The following is a 15,756-nucleotide window of genomic DNA, read 5'->3' as shown; positions in this document are numbered from 1 at the left end:
AGATTGCACCAAAAAGCACACTAAGAAAAAATTAGAAGGAGAATTTACCTCTGTCCTGAAGCAACAGCAATGGGAGACTGTCCATTGGGTGGCCTGGGCTCTTCACATGTTCGCATCTCCACTTCAACTTTATCCAAATACTGTGAAACAACAAAGAGAAGTAGAAAGTACATGGAAGGAACTAGGAGAAAACAAGGTGAAATTTAAAAATACAAGAGCGTTAAACAATAAGAATTCTTTCCTAATCTAGTTACTAGGTTACACTTCATACTAATAGTGATGAACGTTGTTTTTCTTAGCCAAGCCTATAAATAGAGTAAATATTTTGGGATTAGCTACTGACTAGACTGTGGTTTAGCTTGGCATGATGTGTGAACAGAACTAATTGTAAGCTCCTGGTCCATTTCTGGTTTGCTTTTCTGCCTTAATGTAGCTTCTAATGAATCCACAAAGGTGCAAAGCACAGTTGTAAAGAAAACCATAGAACAAACCAATTGGAAATTTGTCAAAATAATTAAGTTCACTTGTGTGCATAACCTTTAGCCGTTCAACAAACCAGTTTGCCAACCCTAACCCAGAATGTGATTTATATTTTTGACTGATTTTGATGTGCAAAACTATCAATTTATAATTTGTTAGCAGTAAACAATGTTTACCCGGCTTAGCAGGGGTAAAAGTAATATAGTGTACAGTAAAATTTCGCCTTTTTGTCACTAGTTTCAAGCTATTTGCGATTGTTTTATATGCTGAAGTTTTCAACATGCTATTTCTATTTAGAAATGCACATACTATCCCCCACATTAATAAATATCACTACTGTTACTATCCAAAAAATCTAGCAAAAATTAAAAGCCAACTAAGTTTCACATCCCCAAAAATCACCCACCACTAAAGCAATGATGAAGACTGTCATATGGGACCTGAAAAAAGAAGGGCCTTTATATTAGGTCATTAATAACATAAAAATAGCTTTGCTGAATCAGGCCAAAGCCCATCTTAGTTCAGCATTTTGTTTCTCATAGCAGCCAAACTGGTTTATCTGGCTTGCTCACAATCAGGAAACTAAGACATATGTCTTTTCCCACTGTTCCCTTGCAACCTGTATTTGGAGACATACTGTCTCCAATATGAATAGCTCTCATTAAACTTCTTCTCTATTAATTTATCTTATCTTCTTTTGAAGTCATCTAATTTAGCAATCATTACCATCTCGGTGGTAAGGAATTGCAGATTAATTATGAAGATATATAAAGAACTTTGTTCTAAATCTGAACATTTTAATTAACCCAAACAATGCCATTGGCCTAATTTTCTTTCAAATGTTTTTCCAATTCATTCCCACAATAAACGTATAGTGAGTCTACTTGTATGTATGTATGTATGTATGTATGTATGTATGTATGTATGTATGTATGTATGTATTTTGTGTCACAACCCCTGGTATGCCCAAATATGGAAGGAAGCATACTGCTTCCTTTCTCTGTCTATCGGCTCATCACAAGAGACCATCCAGACAGAAAACCATTATTTTTACTGTTGCCTTTTTATTACATTTGTGTTGCATTTGTGCTGATAAATAAATAAAGAGAGACTAGTATAGATCTATTTCAAGCTATTTAGCTCTCATCAGCTAGCTATACCCTTACTGGGATTTGAACCTGTGCTGTATTACATATTAGGCAGTTGTGTTAGCCACTAAGCTAAATAGTTTGAAATAGATCTATACTAGTCTCCCTTTATTTATTTATCAGCATAAATGCAACATACATACACACACACACACACACACACACACACACACACACACACAAACACACAAATATCAGATGTAGCTTAGGACAGCAGAATACATGGTTTCCACTCAAAACTGGATTCTTATGATTGCAAAAAGGGCTTACAAAAACAACAATGCTGAAAACCTAAGAGAAAGATCAATGTATTTTACAACTAGCTTAATTACGTCCAACATTTATATGTTCATCACAGAAATTACACAGAATTATGCTTACAATATAATGGATCTATACGAAGACCAATGACAGTATTATCTATACTTATTTTTAGGTTTAAAAATAAATGCTTTTTAAATACATAAACTAGATTACAAATTGTTACTAACAGATAAACAGGAGATAAACAAGGCCATTACCAGACAGATTGGGTGAGTCTTCAGCTTAGTCCACTGAATCTGAAACAACATAACTAATGTTAAATAAATAGGAAATGCTGCAAGAATTAATTAGGTTTAGGGTGATACTAACAAGATCAGTTCTAGCAAATATTTGCTCTGAAAAATGCCATGACAAAATTTTCTGCATGGAAATACACAGCCATTAAATACAAAACCATTCCTTATTAAATGCTCTTCATACAAATACAGGTCAGCTGAAGGAAATAAAGCAATATTTTGTGCTGTGAACTTTTATGCTTACTAGTACTTTGTCAAACATACATTTAAGACAAAAATAGCATTATTTATAGATTATGTTAATTAAAACATTTCTGACATATCAGCAATGTCAGCCCCTTCTATCAGGGGAAATGATGCAGCCACTTCAGACAATAGATGGAGTTAGGTGAATTTGATGGCTATGCCTCAAGGCGCTACCCTACAAATTCACAATCTAGAACACCTAATTAGTTATGTCCAAATCATAAGGATTTTGGAGTGCACTGCTCTAAGGAGATATTCAAAGCAATATATTATATAAAACATCTGTGGCCCCGTCAACACAACCATACACATACAGGTAGTTTTATTATGGTTGCTCAATCAGCAAATTGCTTATGGGATACTATTCCCACCAGAGAAAAGTAAGCAGGTGTGAAAAATCTTTCTCCTTCCTCAAGCAGTCTTTCTTCCTAGCTTGCCTCTAAAGATCACAAATAATCCTATCCGAATTCTCCTACGTGTGAATTATTACAAATTTCACATAGCATTGGACATGTAATGAAGTTCACAAAACATTATCCTTTACAACAGGAATCTGCAACCCCCGGGCCATGGACCAGTACCAGTCCATGGTCTGTTACAGAGGTGCGTTGCTAATTTTTTAACTACCGGTTTGGGTGTGCTCCCACACGCACTCGTGCATGAGGTCTGGGAGTGTGGGTGGAGCCTCTCATTGCTGCTACCGGTTCACCTGATCCAGGCTGAACCAGCAGCAGCCCACCTCTGGTCTATTAGGAGGTGAGCAGGTCACAGTACACAAGTAAGCAACCCACCCTCCAAGGACAATTTGTGGAAAAATTGTCTTCCACAAAACTGGTCCGTGGTGCCCAAAAGATTAGGGACCACTGCTTTAAAAGTTTGCTAAGCACTAAAACTCCAATCAGAGAATAACATTTTAAAACCAGCGAAAGCTCATTTTTATCCTGTTCTTCCCTTTCTTTTCCAGTACATATGGTATATTTATAGTATATTTACTAGTTACTAATCTTCTTCCAAACAAAGGAAAAGATAATTTTGGCAGAAAACATTAGTAAATAAATGCAATTAATTTCCAGGTAAATAAGATATGGTCATATAAGCCAAACTGATAACTTATTGCAATATTATTTTTTATTGTTTGCCACTGGTTTATGTAACAGCAGTGAAAATGAAGATAGCAGAGAATCTAAAATATATTCTGTTGCAATCATAATTTTGTTTTGTCATGTACGTCTTCCCTACATTTACTAAAAGTTGGGTCCTGAGCCCATTGCATAAGAAATTCGTATGTGCCCTTAAATATGGAGCAATCATTTATTACTGTAACTTGTTTGAACATAGCTCTGTGAACAAATAAACTATATTAATTTATCAGCAAGTGTATTGACCTTGTGCCAGGAAAGAGTGCATATGAGAAACATAACAGTTACAGAAGATAAACAAACAAAAATATACACACAAAAACAGTTTTCTTCATTACCCAAATAGTTTATCTGTACATGTAACTGAACTGAGTAGATAATTCTGAAGTTACAAATTAATTTTTCCCCTAAAATGTTTCAATTATTAATCCTCATCTGAAGAAAACACAGCAGGTAGACTTGATTTTGCTACTCCAGCAGAAAAAGATCAGAGCTATTCTTTTTTTAAAATTAATAAATCTTTCAATTCATTTTTCATGAAGCTTCTAGCCCTAACACCAATCCTAATGGTGCTTAAATGATTACTTGCTCACATCAAGTGAAAAATTAATTTTATTCCAGAGGAAGCCTACAGTATTTTTTCAAGAAGAGAACACAGTGTTCTTTATATCAATGCACAAGTATGACCACAAAATATAATCTCTCTAATTATGTATGAAACTAAGTTTCAGATATGAAGAACGATTGCAGGATTTGCGTTTGGCTAGTCTAGAGAAAAGAAGGACTAGGGAGAACATGATACTAGTATTTGAGAGGCTGCCACAAAGATGATAGGGTCAAATTATTTTCCAAACACCAGAGGGCAGGACAAGAAACAATGAATGGAAACTGATCAAGGAGGGAAACAACCTGGAATGGAGAAACTTCCTAACAGTGAAGACAATTAACCAATGGAACAGCTTGTCTTCAGACCTTGTGGATGCTTCATCACTGGGGGTTTTTAAGAAGAGCCTGGATAATCACTTGTCTGAAATGGTAAAGGATCTCCTGCTTGAGCAGGGGGATGGACTAGAAGACCTCCAAGGTCCCTTCCAGCTCTTTTCTGATTGATACTAAGATGTGGAGCCTAACAGGAAACTGGCAATCAATTTAAAACTGAATGTAATCAGAGCGCTTATGCTATTATTTCTGAAGCATCTGGGATTCAAAACTTGATTCTGTTTTGGCCAATTATTATTATATTAGTAGAAAAAGTCAGAGGAACTTTTACATCCAAATAAAAAAAAATCCGAAAAATGATTAAGATAGGAAAATACTAAATATATTAATAGTTATGGAAATTTTGGCTTACCCTGATGGAGGCCTTATTGCAAAAAACTCGAGTGATGGCTAGCCAGGTGGGCAGATCCAGCAAATTCTGCAGAACTTCTTCATCCAGTTCTAGGTTCGTCAACTGCCCCTGCCCTTTGAGGGTGCTCAAGTTGATTTTATCAGGGGAGAGATTCTTTGTAAACCTGTAGTTGATAAAATTGGAGATAAAATTGAAAACTTCCATTGATCAGAGCACTGAATAAAAATGTACATGATATAGCTTTAAATTGTATCCAAGAAACTGGTGGGAAGCCATTATCTTAGTTGCAGCCACAGTTTCATCTCATGAATATTTGTAGCAGCAAAATAATAAGAATGAAAATCTATCATTGTTTTAATATACAAACAATCTGATTGCTTAAGTTTACTCTACCAAGAGAATTAAAATATGACATTTCTCTCAATGCTAAAAAAATATTTTTGTTTTTTACAAGTATAACTATATTGGAGTTCAATGTTTGGTAGCTAGTTCTTAAAATTAGGGACCGTGATTCATAGTTTTAATTTGGGGAAAAATATTGTACAGAGATTTGGAAGATAAATTACTGTGTACTACCGTGAAATGGAATGAGAAATGATATCAAATAGCTAGCAATAATAATTAAAATATTCAGGGTAACTCGGGACTTGGGTTTCTTGACTCTCCTCTTTAACATCTACAAGAAATCACTGGACATGGTCATTTGACAGCATGGGATGGGGTACAGTGCAATACAATACAATACAATAGTAGAGTTGGAAGGGGCCTTGGAGGTCTTCTAGTCCAACCCACTGCCTAAGCAGGAAACCCTATACTGTTTCAGATAGATGGCTATCCAACATCTTCTCAAAGACTTGCAGCGTTGGGGCATTCACAACTTCTGGAGGCAAACTTTCCACTGATTAATTGTTCTAACTGTCAGGAAATTTCTCCTCCGTTCTAAGTTGCTTCTCTCCTTGATTAGTTTCCACCCATTGCTTCTCAGGTACCTTGGAGAATAGTTTGACTCCCTCTTCTTTGTGGCAACCCCTGAGATATTGGAACACTGCTCCCATGTCTCCCCTAGTCCTTCTTTCTCTTAAACTAGACATACCCAGTTCCTGCAACCGTTCTTCATATGTTATCAGTATCAGGGGACTAACAGATTAACTGAGTTGGAAGGAACTTTGTAGGTCTTCTAGTCCAACCCCACCCCCAAGCAGGAAACCCTACACCATTTCTGACAAATAGCAGTCCAGTCTCTTCTTGAAAGCTTCCAGTGATGAAGCTCCCACAACTTCTGAAGGAAAGCTGTTCCATTGGTTCACATCATCAGTACACTGATTATATGCATTTATAGTTTCAGATAGACAGCTTTTCCTATATGTACAACAAACCTGGTATATTTTGCTCTACCCCTGAGGCACATATAGACAGAAATTCTTGTATGCATGGAAGATGAAATTACCGCTTTTAATGTATTGCATCTACCATCTACCATTTTCTTCTAAAATTGGAAATTCATGGAAAGAGATAAGAGATAAACATGCCACTCATCTCAAAAAGTGACTCTGGTGGTGAACAACTTTAAACTAAAAGGCAAAATGATTAAAATTCCAAATGCAAAAAATTAAAGTACACAGCAACTGAATAAATATCAAAATCAATAGCCACTAATACAGCTGGAAAATAGGCCCCTTCACCAGTCAGGGTGCCAGGACTTTAGTGCCTTCCCAAAGATTAGCAGGGTCAAGCCCATCCTAATCTCTGAAAGGAGAATGTTCCACAGGGCAGGTGCCTACACAGAAAAGGTGCACCTCCTAGACACCACCAACCCACATTCTTTAGTCAATGGGACCTGAAGCACACCCATCCTATTGGATCAGACAGAAAAAACTGGAGAGAGTCCCTCAGGTAACCCAGTGTCAAGCCACGAAGGCTTTAAAAGTGCAACCACTACCTGGCAACCAATGCAACTCATAAAATACTGTTTTACATGTACCAAATAAGTGGCACCACTAACTTCCATTGGCTCATTGACGCCATGCTGCAACTCCCTGCACCAGCTGAAGCTTCTGAAAGCCCTTCAAGGGCAATCCCATGTACAAAGCATTTATTAATCCAGATGTGAGATCACAAGGGCATGAGTGACAGCGAGGAAGGCCTCCAGGTCCAGAAAGGGCAAAACTGGTGTGCAACCCCAAAGTGTGCAAAGGGCCTCTTAGCAATGGTTGTCCTTTGCTTTATCGACAGGAGAAATGGATTTAGGAAGAACCACAGATTGCATATTAGTTCTGCCTGAGGCAGTGCCACCCCATCTAAAGCCAAAGGCACTGGGACATCTACAGCATAATTCAGATGGCCTGGAGGCTGGCGTAGAGAAGTAAATTTGGGTATCATCAGCATCAGAGGTGATATTCAGCAGGTTCTCTCTGGTTTGGGCGAACTGGTAGTGGCAACTGCGGGAGGCTCTGCCTACCCACCCCAACATACTGCGCAAGTACTGCGCATGCGCAGAAGGTGGTACACATATACAGATGAGGGCTCACATTTGCGAACTGATAAGGAAGGTAAGTGAATCCTTAGATCTGGCCTGTGGGGCCACCCTGGCAGAGCACTCAGGCTACCACAGGTGCCCTGAAACAAGTGAGGAACCCCCGACACTTTGGTCATACACCCCTCCCCCGCCAAGTTCAAACACAACCCTGATGCGTCCCTCAATGAAATCAAGTTTGACACTCCTGTTATAAGTAATGCAAGTCATACATAATATTCCTTCCTTCTTCTATTTCCTTCATAACAACAACCTGTGAGGTGGGTTGGACTAAGAGACAGTGACTGGCCCAAAGTCACTTGCTAGTTTTCATGCCTAACACAAGAATAGAACTCACAATCTCCTGGTATCTAGACCAGCAGCTGAACCACTGCACCAAATTGGATGTTAAGAAACAACATCAAAGTAAATTAATACTTATTCTTTTAGTCTAATTTTATTTATGTATTACATTCCTGATTATAGGACAGGAGGGCCTGGAGTAATGTTGTCCATGGAGTCATGATGGGCCGGACATGACTTTGCAACTAACAACAACAACAAAATTCCTGATTACATTCCTGCATTTATTATGAACTTTCATGCATACAACCAAATCATCCCTCACGTAACCACAAGCTTTCCTTAATCATATATGTACAAACCAGAGCTAGGTTCCTACCGATTCGGACCAGTTTGGCCTGCCATGCCTCTGAACCATTTCTCTCAGCGGCGCATGCACAGAAGCATTTTTTTAGTACTGCGCATCAAGCGCCCGTGCATGTCCCTGAGCGAACCGACAGTAGCAGTAGCCGGAACCCACCTCTGGTACAAACATATTAAACAACCTAGGGGAACATACAGAAGTTTATTTCATTGCTCAAATATTAATTATTCCTTACACATGCTTTATTTTCACTGTATTATCACATTCAGCAGCCAACCTTAAATTCCATATTCATGCAAAACACTGTATAATTCAAGTCTATTTGCCTTATCATATGCTTTCTTTAAATATGCAATAATTTTTCACATTCATACATCCCAGCAATTTGCCATGCATACTTAACAAATTATCTCATGTCACCAGGGTAATAGAATAGAAAAAATTGACATACTTCTTCTAGATCTGCCACTGCTTCTTGCAGACATTCATGACAAAATGGCAGTTGGTCTTACCTGAACTGCTATTTTTGGGGCTGGGACAGGAGGCTCCAGTGGATGGTATTGACATGCCCATTTGGCCACGAGACAGGGATGAAGCTGAAGACATGCCTCTGTGCTCCACCCTTCCTTCTCCACTTCATCGAAGTGAGCTCCCCTCAGACCTGAAAACAAGGCACAAAGGAGAACTCCTACTACCCCAGCTATCATACTACCTAGGGCGGGAACTGGAGCCTCCTGTCCCAGCCCCGAAAATAGCAGTTCAGGTAAGACCAACTGCCATTTTCCGGAGCGAGGGACAGGAGGCTCCAGTGGATGGGACCTACCAAAGCTAAGTCCCGTGGGTGGGGAACTCATGCTCTGCAATAACCTGCTGTAGCACTCTGCGCCCAAACGCTGCATCAACCGATGCGAACGCATCCAACCTGTAATGACGGATAAACGGCGATGGGGATGCCCATGTAGCCGCTCTACAAATGTCCTCTATGGGGGGCCACCGAGGTGGCAGCACTCCTCATCGAGTGTGCCGTGATGCCAGCCAGCACCGGCAACCTCTGGCATTCATATGCTAGGGATATGGCTAAGCGGCTAATGGTGGAAGGTGTTACCTTCCTACCCTGAGACGACGGTTGGAAAGATAGGAAGAGTGCCTCTGACCTCCAGAAGGAGACTGTCCGCTTCAGGTAAATACGCAGGGCCCGTCTGATGTCCAACCGGTGCCACTGCTGTTCCCATTCCCTAGCTGGATTAGGGCAGAAATCGGGGAGAACAAGCTTCTGCGAATGGTGGAATATGGAATCCACCTTAGGAAGGAAGGCTGGGTCCAACCTCAACACGACCCTGTTGTTGTGGAACATGCACAAGTCCCCCCTAGAGGAGAGTGCTCCTAGCTCTGACACTCTTCTAGCCGACGTGATGGTGACTAGGAATACCACCTTTAGGTATTTCAGGCTAACCATTCCCAATGGCTCAAAGGGCTTCTCCATGAGAGCCCATAGCACGGTGGGAAGATTCCACGTGGGGAATCTATGCACCACTGGGGAGGTGCAGGTTGGAGACCCCCCCGAAGGAACCTCTTCAGAAAGTTGGGTGAGAGGAACCGGGCCCTCGCATGGGAGGATCATGGCAAGGGCGGCTAGTTGCCTGCGCACAGTCACCCAGGCGAGACCCTTGTCTAGGCCGTCCTGGATGAATTCCAGGACCTGCGTTACCAAGGCGCTGGTGGGCTCAATCCGTTTTGCCTGGCACCAGGAAACGAAAGCCACTCATGTAGAGTCATAGATCCTCGAGGTCGAATTTCTGCGAGAGGCCTCTATGGTTCTAATCACCTGCAGAGAAAATTGAGCTCCCCTTAGGTGCTCCCGCTCAATCTCCATATGGCTAGTTGCAACCAGTATTATTCCAGGTACATCAGCCTCCCTTGGTGCAGCTCTATTTCCCCCTCCAGTATCCGCCATGGAGGCTGGACTGACAGGATCTTGAGGTCCATGAACCAGGGTCTCCTCGGCCAGTGAAGAGCCACCAGGATGACCTCTGCCTGCTCCCTGACTAGTTTCTGAACTACTCTGGGAAGGAGAGGGAGGGGAGGAAAAGCATACAGAAGTCCCCTTGGCCATCTTACACGAAGGGTGTCGACTCCTTCCGTTCCCCGAGCTGGGAACCAAGAGAAGAACTGTGGAAGCTGGATGTTGGCCGGAGTGGCGAGGAGGTTCACTACTGGCTGTCTGAACCTCTGGCAGATGCTCTGGAACAGCTCTGAGACAGGCTCCACACTCCGTTGTCCACCGTCTCTCGACTGAGCCAGTCGGCCTGATGGTTGTCGATCCCCATGATGTGCTCTGCCCGGATCAACCACAGATGTCTTTGAGCCCAGCTGCCCAGCGACATCGCTTCGGTGTGCAGTGCCCTGGGATGCGTGCTGCCCTGCCGATTGATGTGGGCCTTAGCTGCCACATTGTCGGTGAGTACCAGGACGTGATGACCCTCGACAGTGATCTGGAAATATCGAAGCATCAGATGGATCGCCCAGAGCTCCAGCCAGTTGATATTGTGTTGGAGCTCCTGCCAGGACCACCGCCCCTGTGCCAACTGGGACCCCAGGGTCGCCCCCCCAGCTGAACAGGCTGGCATCCGTGGTTAGAACCAGGCGCTCCTGGTCCCTGAACTCGCACCCCTTGAGCAAGGCTCGGGACAGCCACCACTTGAGGGAAATCTGTACCTGAGCGGGGGCCTCAACTTTGGCCAGTGAGCTCCTGGTGTTGGCTCTCTGGAATGGTAGGAGTCGCCACTGCAGAGTCCTGGCGTGCAACCGTGCCCATGGTACTACCTCGATGCAGGATATGAGTTTCCCCAACAAGCTGGATAGAAAGGCTATGGGAACATAATGCTCCCTATGGTTAATCATCTTAACCAAGCTGGCCCTGCGGTCCGGGGAGAGAAAAACCTTTCCTGCATGGGAGTCTATGACCACCCCTAAATGGAGAATTCTAGTTGACGGGATGAGGGAACTCTTTTCGAAGTTGACAGAGAACCCCAGCCCACGACCTGCCAAAGGTCCATCCTCGTCTGACCCGGGGATGCCCCCTGGACGAGGACGTCATCCAGGTAGCAATGTAGCCTAATGGGAAAGCCCCTTAGGTAGGCTGCCACCACCGCCAGTATCTTGGTGAATGACCTAGGTTCAGGGGATAACCCAAAGGGAAGGGCCCAGTATTGGAAGTGGCGGCCCAGGTAGGAGAACCGCAGGTGGCGTGGGAGGATGGGAATATGTAGATAAACCCCCATGAGATTTATAGAAGCCATGTAATCCCCCTCCCTTATGCCTGCTAGAATGGATTTAAGCGAGGCCATCTCGAACCTGCGGTACACCAGATGTTGGTTCAAGAGCTTCAAGTCAAGAATATCTCTCCAACCCCCCTGAAGCTTTCGGCACGAGGAACAGATTTGAGTAGAACCCCTGGCCCACCTGGTCCAAGGGGAACGGTTCTATCATGGCAATGTCAAGCAGATGCTTAATGGCCTGATGCATCCGCCTGCGTTTATCTAGATTTTGTGCCGGGGGAAATGTGTGGAAGTGGTTGGGGGGGGGGATGGAGAGGAACTCTAGCCGAAGCCCGTGTGAGACAGTGCTGATTATCCAGGTGTCAGAGGAAATTCTCGCCCAGGCCTCGGAGAAGAGAGCAAGGTGACCACCAATGGGTGGGGTCGGGTTCGACCTATTTGCCCCAGCGGTAGGCGCACCCATCTCCCCCTCGAAAGGGCTGCTTACTCTGAGACTGGAAGCAGGATCTGTCCCTACTGAAGTTGCGGTCAGATGTCCTCTATGACCTGGGAAAAGAGTATCTGTTCTGCTGAGCCTCCTGTTCCGGGGGCCTGTACAAGGGCCTGCAGTAAAACGGGGTTGACCTTTGTTCCGCCTTCTTCGCTGAGATGGGTAAGACTTTTTTCTTGTTTTTGTCCTCCACGAGGAGCGGTTCCAGGGCTGCCTCAAAGAGGGAGCCCTCCATGTAGTCGGCCGATGCCAGCTGCCATTTGGACTTGCTGTCCACCTGCCACCCCGAGCCAGAGGAGGCGACGGGAGTCACAGATGACGCCATAGCCCTGGAAGCAAACTTCATCACATTTAGTGTGGCATCAGCCGAAAACTGCACCACTGCCACTAACTTGTTCAAATCCTGATGCAGTCGCACATCCTCTGGAGGAATGCATTCCTGGATCTTCTCCATCCACAGGATCGCCGTGCAATTGAAGAATGAAGCCAATGCTGCTGCCTTGATGGCCCAGGCCGCTGACTGAAATGTTTTCCTCAGGATCATCGCCACCTTCCTGTCATCTGCCTTAAGGTTATCAGTGACGTCCTTGGCCACCAGGGATGCAAGCGATGCCAGGGCCACCACAGGTGGGTCCACGGCTGGTAACTGTAATGCTTGGGAAAAATCTGTTTCAATGTTATAAAAACGTCTGTCATTACTGCCAGAGTTTGGGAAGGTGGTGGGCTTTTCTCATTGCTTCTTGACTACTTCCAGGAAGAGGTGAGGAGCAGGAATCTCCTCCTTCACCACCTTGGGTTCAGAAAAGACTGGGCCCCGGGGCTTTTTTGCTGCAGGCCCATCTGAGGAGCCTTCTTTGGTCCCCTCCCTAGCTACATCTATCCCCCCTCCTGTTCTACCTGTGCAGTAGCATGCACTTTGCATAGAAGAGACCGGATTAAATTTGGGGGGAATAGTCCAGTTCCGGCTTGTCATCCTCCTCATCCTCAGACAGGTCAGGATCTCTCTGGGGTCTGTCCCCTGTTACTGAACCTTCACTAATGAGGAAGGAGAGGTACGGCAGCTCACGGGATTGGATGGAGGCCGAGCCTGGGATGTGCTGGCCCTAGGATTCCCACCTTGATCTGGTGCTAAGGACTGAGCAGTCTGCTGCTACAATCCATGCGCAATTCCAGAGGCAATTGCTCTTTCAATGAGATTTTGCAGCCCTCTTGGCAGATCATCTACATCCAGAGAATCCCAGCCGGAATTCTCTGGTTCCTGAGCTACCCCAGCTTGGGGAGCTACACTAGGCAGGCCCTGATCCTCCCTAGGATACATGTGAGCACAGGAATCTTCCAAGTCCAATCCTGGTCCTCCAAGGAAAGGGGAGGGGAAGGAGACCTTTCCCCCCAAAATCTCTGTGGGGAATCTGGAGGGAGTCCAGGCTGGAACTCACCCCCCCCCCAATGGGGATCTGGAATGGGGTGGGGAGAGGCACTAAGCCTACCTTGCAAGGCCCTCAGTTTTTCAGACCTGGAAAAGGTCTTTGAGAGAAACTTGCGCCTCCTCAGTTCGTTCCTCTGGGTGGCACGAGAGGGGCAGGGGTTTGCAGCCTTAAGGGCCCTGGCAGAAGCAGTGGGTCGCTGCCTGGTTGAAGGTCCCTCCCGAGGGGAGCATGGGGGAGACCCCCTGCCTCCTCCGCCATTTTGGCCACGTGGGGGAATAAGGAAAATAAAGAAATAACTACTCACCCTCCTTGCGCATCCTCCTGGCTCTCACTCTCTTCTGCTGCAACAGTTAAGGAGAAAACAAACTGGATGAATGCTGCTTTCTCCCCTTCTGGGCAGCCCCTGCCTCAGCACTGAGAATGGTGTGTTTGGGGGCTGCCGCCAAGGCTTGCCTTGGCCTGGTCGCTTTGCACACTCTCCTCCGCTCTGCGGCGCACTCACAGTTCAAACCAAAAACCAAAAAAATTCTTTGCGCTCTTCCCAGCGCTCCGTGCTCTCCGTGGCTCGAATCCAGCCACTGAAGCCATTCCCAGTAGATTGGTGCGATTGTGGCGGGGGCTCTGGGCTGGGAATCCCTAGCCTCTAGCCTCCCGATCACATAAAAACCCCGAGAGATCGGCACCACTGCTTGGCAAAGCCGGAAATGGCTGCCGCGACCTCAGTGTTCTCTCCGATCCCAAGGATACAAAGCAACACTCCCTGGTGGTTAGAAAGGAAAACCATGTAGAGCTACTTACAGGCTAGAGCAGAGAGCTAGCTACGGTGGCTGCAGAGGCAAGGAAGTTCCAGTAGAGATGGAAATCGCAGGAGAAGTTAAAAATATGTCTCGTCTTTTAGCCGGACTGAGATGAAGTGGAGAAGAAAGGTGGAGCACAGAGGCGTGTCTTCAGCTTCATCCCAGTCTCGTGGCCAAATGGGCATGTCAATACTATTCACTGGAGCCTCCTGTCCCTCGCTCTGGAAAATAAATGTGATTATGATGACAAAGCTTTTATTAATGACACAACTCAGATTTATGGCTTAACTGGAAAGGAACAAATTAACATCTGCTGCATTTTTCACACTAACACTATGTTGTCCCTCATTCTATAAATCTTTGAAAGCAATTTATATACAGTAGCTGTCCCCTTCTTAGTAATAACTCTAGTTGGCAAATAGGATTAAAACTAAGGACAATACAATTGGCAAAAATAATACCACCTCATACAATAAGATGACATATTTTCTGAATCAAGCCATTTTTAATCAATAAATCAAGTGTTAACATATAAACAGGTTTCCTTAATAGGCCTCCTGGAAATAATCTGGCATTGTCCACATAGAGCTTCATACCCAATAAGCAACATCTTGAATAAAACTTGAAACTGTTCTGGAAACCATTAGAGCTTACAAAACAGAAGTGTTACATGGAAGAATATGGAAAAATATCCAAAAGTGCCTTGACCCTGAATTCTGGACCAGTTACAGTTTCTAAACACTCTTCACAGGCAGTCCCATGTAAAGCACATTACAATAATCCAAACAGGGATAAACATGGCATGAGCTACTCCGAATATGACCTCGCAATCCACAAATAGATGCAACTGGCATACAAACTAAACCTGTGCAAAGGCTCTTTTAAGCATGGCTGCCACCTGCTCATTCAGCAAGTGACATAATTCGATAAATATTCCCAAACTGCACACCGTCTCTGCCTGAAGGAAGGCAATCCTAGTCAAAACATAACCATGCGCTTCTAGATTGGGCTCAGGGGCCATCTAGTCTTAACAGTCTGTTCTCAGAGTGGCCAATTAACTGCAAAATTTTTCCTAATTTTCCAGGACACTAGAGTGCTCTGTGTCCCTGATCCCCTGGGAGACCGCCTTCAACGTGTTGTGTTTTACTGCAGCTTAGAACTTTCAGTTGTTGAAATTCCAGTTTCAGCAAAATGAAGTGTCAGACCTGGAAGCCATCTTTTACATTTGGGCCTTCAGGCCTGCCACATTTTCTACTGTGGAAAAGTGGGAGGGGGGATTGTATGGAGTATGGGTGAGATATAGTCAAAATAACATTCTTTTTTAGAGAGTCAAGGCCACCTTACCCCACAGCTGTGTTGAGGTGAATGGGAGGCACCTCCATTTTTGGATGGTGCTGATTGGATCATGTGATGGACATATACTGGGCAGGGACTTGGACTTTCTTTTGGGTAGGACATCTCTAATAAAATGGAACTTTGAAGAAACTCAAGCCTCGGAGTCTTCTTTCATTGGGAGTATTACTTGGAACCCTGACATGAACCCAACATCCAGTCTCTAACCCTCCATAATGTTGTGTAAACTCCCAAAGTCCTGCACAGCAGATCCTGGTGACATTTGGTTTTTAAGCAGTATGCTGGTTCAGCAAGAACTAACAACATAA

At 44.3% G+C, this 15,756-nt stretch overlaps 1 protein-coding gene across 5 annotated transcripts in view; it reads right to left on the bottom strand.

The window, feature by feature from the left end:
* The window catches only part of UHRF1BP1 (UHRF1 binding protein 1), a 66,268-nt gene that overhangs the window by 34,851 nt on the left and 15,661 nt on the right, over nt 1–15,756 (bottom strand). For 2 of the 5 annotated variants that reach the window (XM_032218719.1, XM_032218720.1), the window contains exons 2-4: nt 4,925–5,087; nt 2,120–2,188; nt 49–140 (exon numbers count right to left, since the gene is read on the bottom strand). In XM_032218719.1, the coding sequence (XP_032074610.1) occupies nt 49–140; nt 2,120–2,188; nt 4,925–5,087 (324 nt within the window). Of the gene's footprint in view, nt 1–48; nt 141–2,119; nt 2,189–4,924; nt 5,088–15,756 lie in introns of those variants that run through there. The other 3 variants (XM_032218721.1, XM_032218722.1, XM_032218723.1) reach the window with 2 other exon arrangements.

The sequence above is a fragment of the Thamnophis elegans genome, chromosome 5 (assembly GCF_009769535.1).
Source record: "Thamnophis elegans isolate rThaEle1 chromosome 5, rThaEle1.pri, whole genome shotgun sequence".
NCBI lineage: Eukaryota > Metazoa > Chordata > Lepidosauria > Squamata > Colubridae > Thamnophis > Thamnophis elegans.
This window is presented reverse-complemented; position numbering and strand designations above follow the sequence as displayed.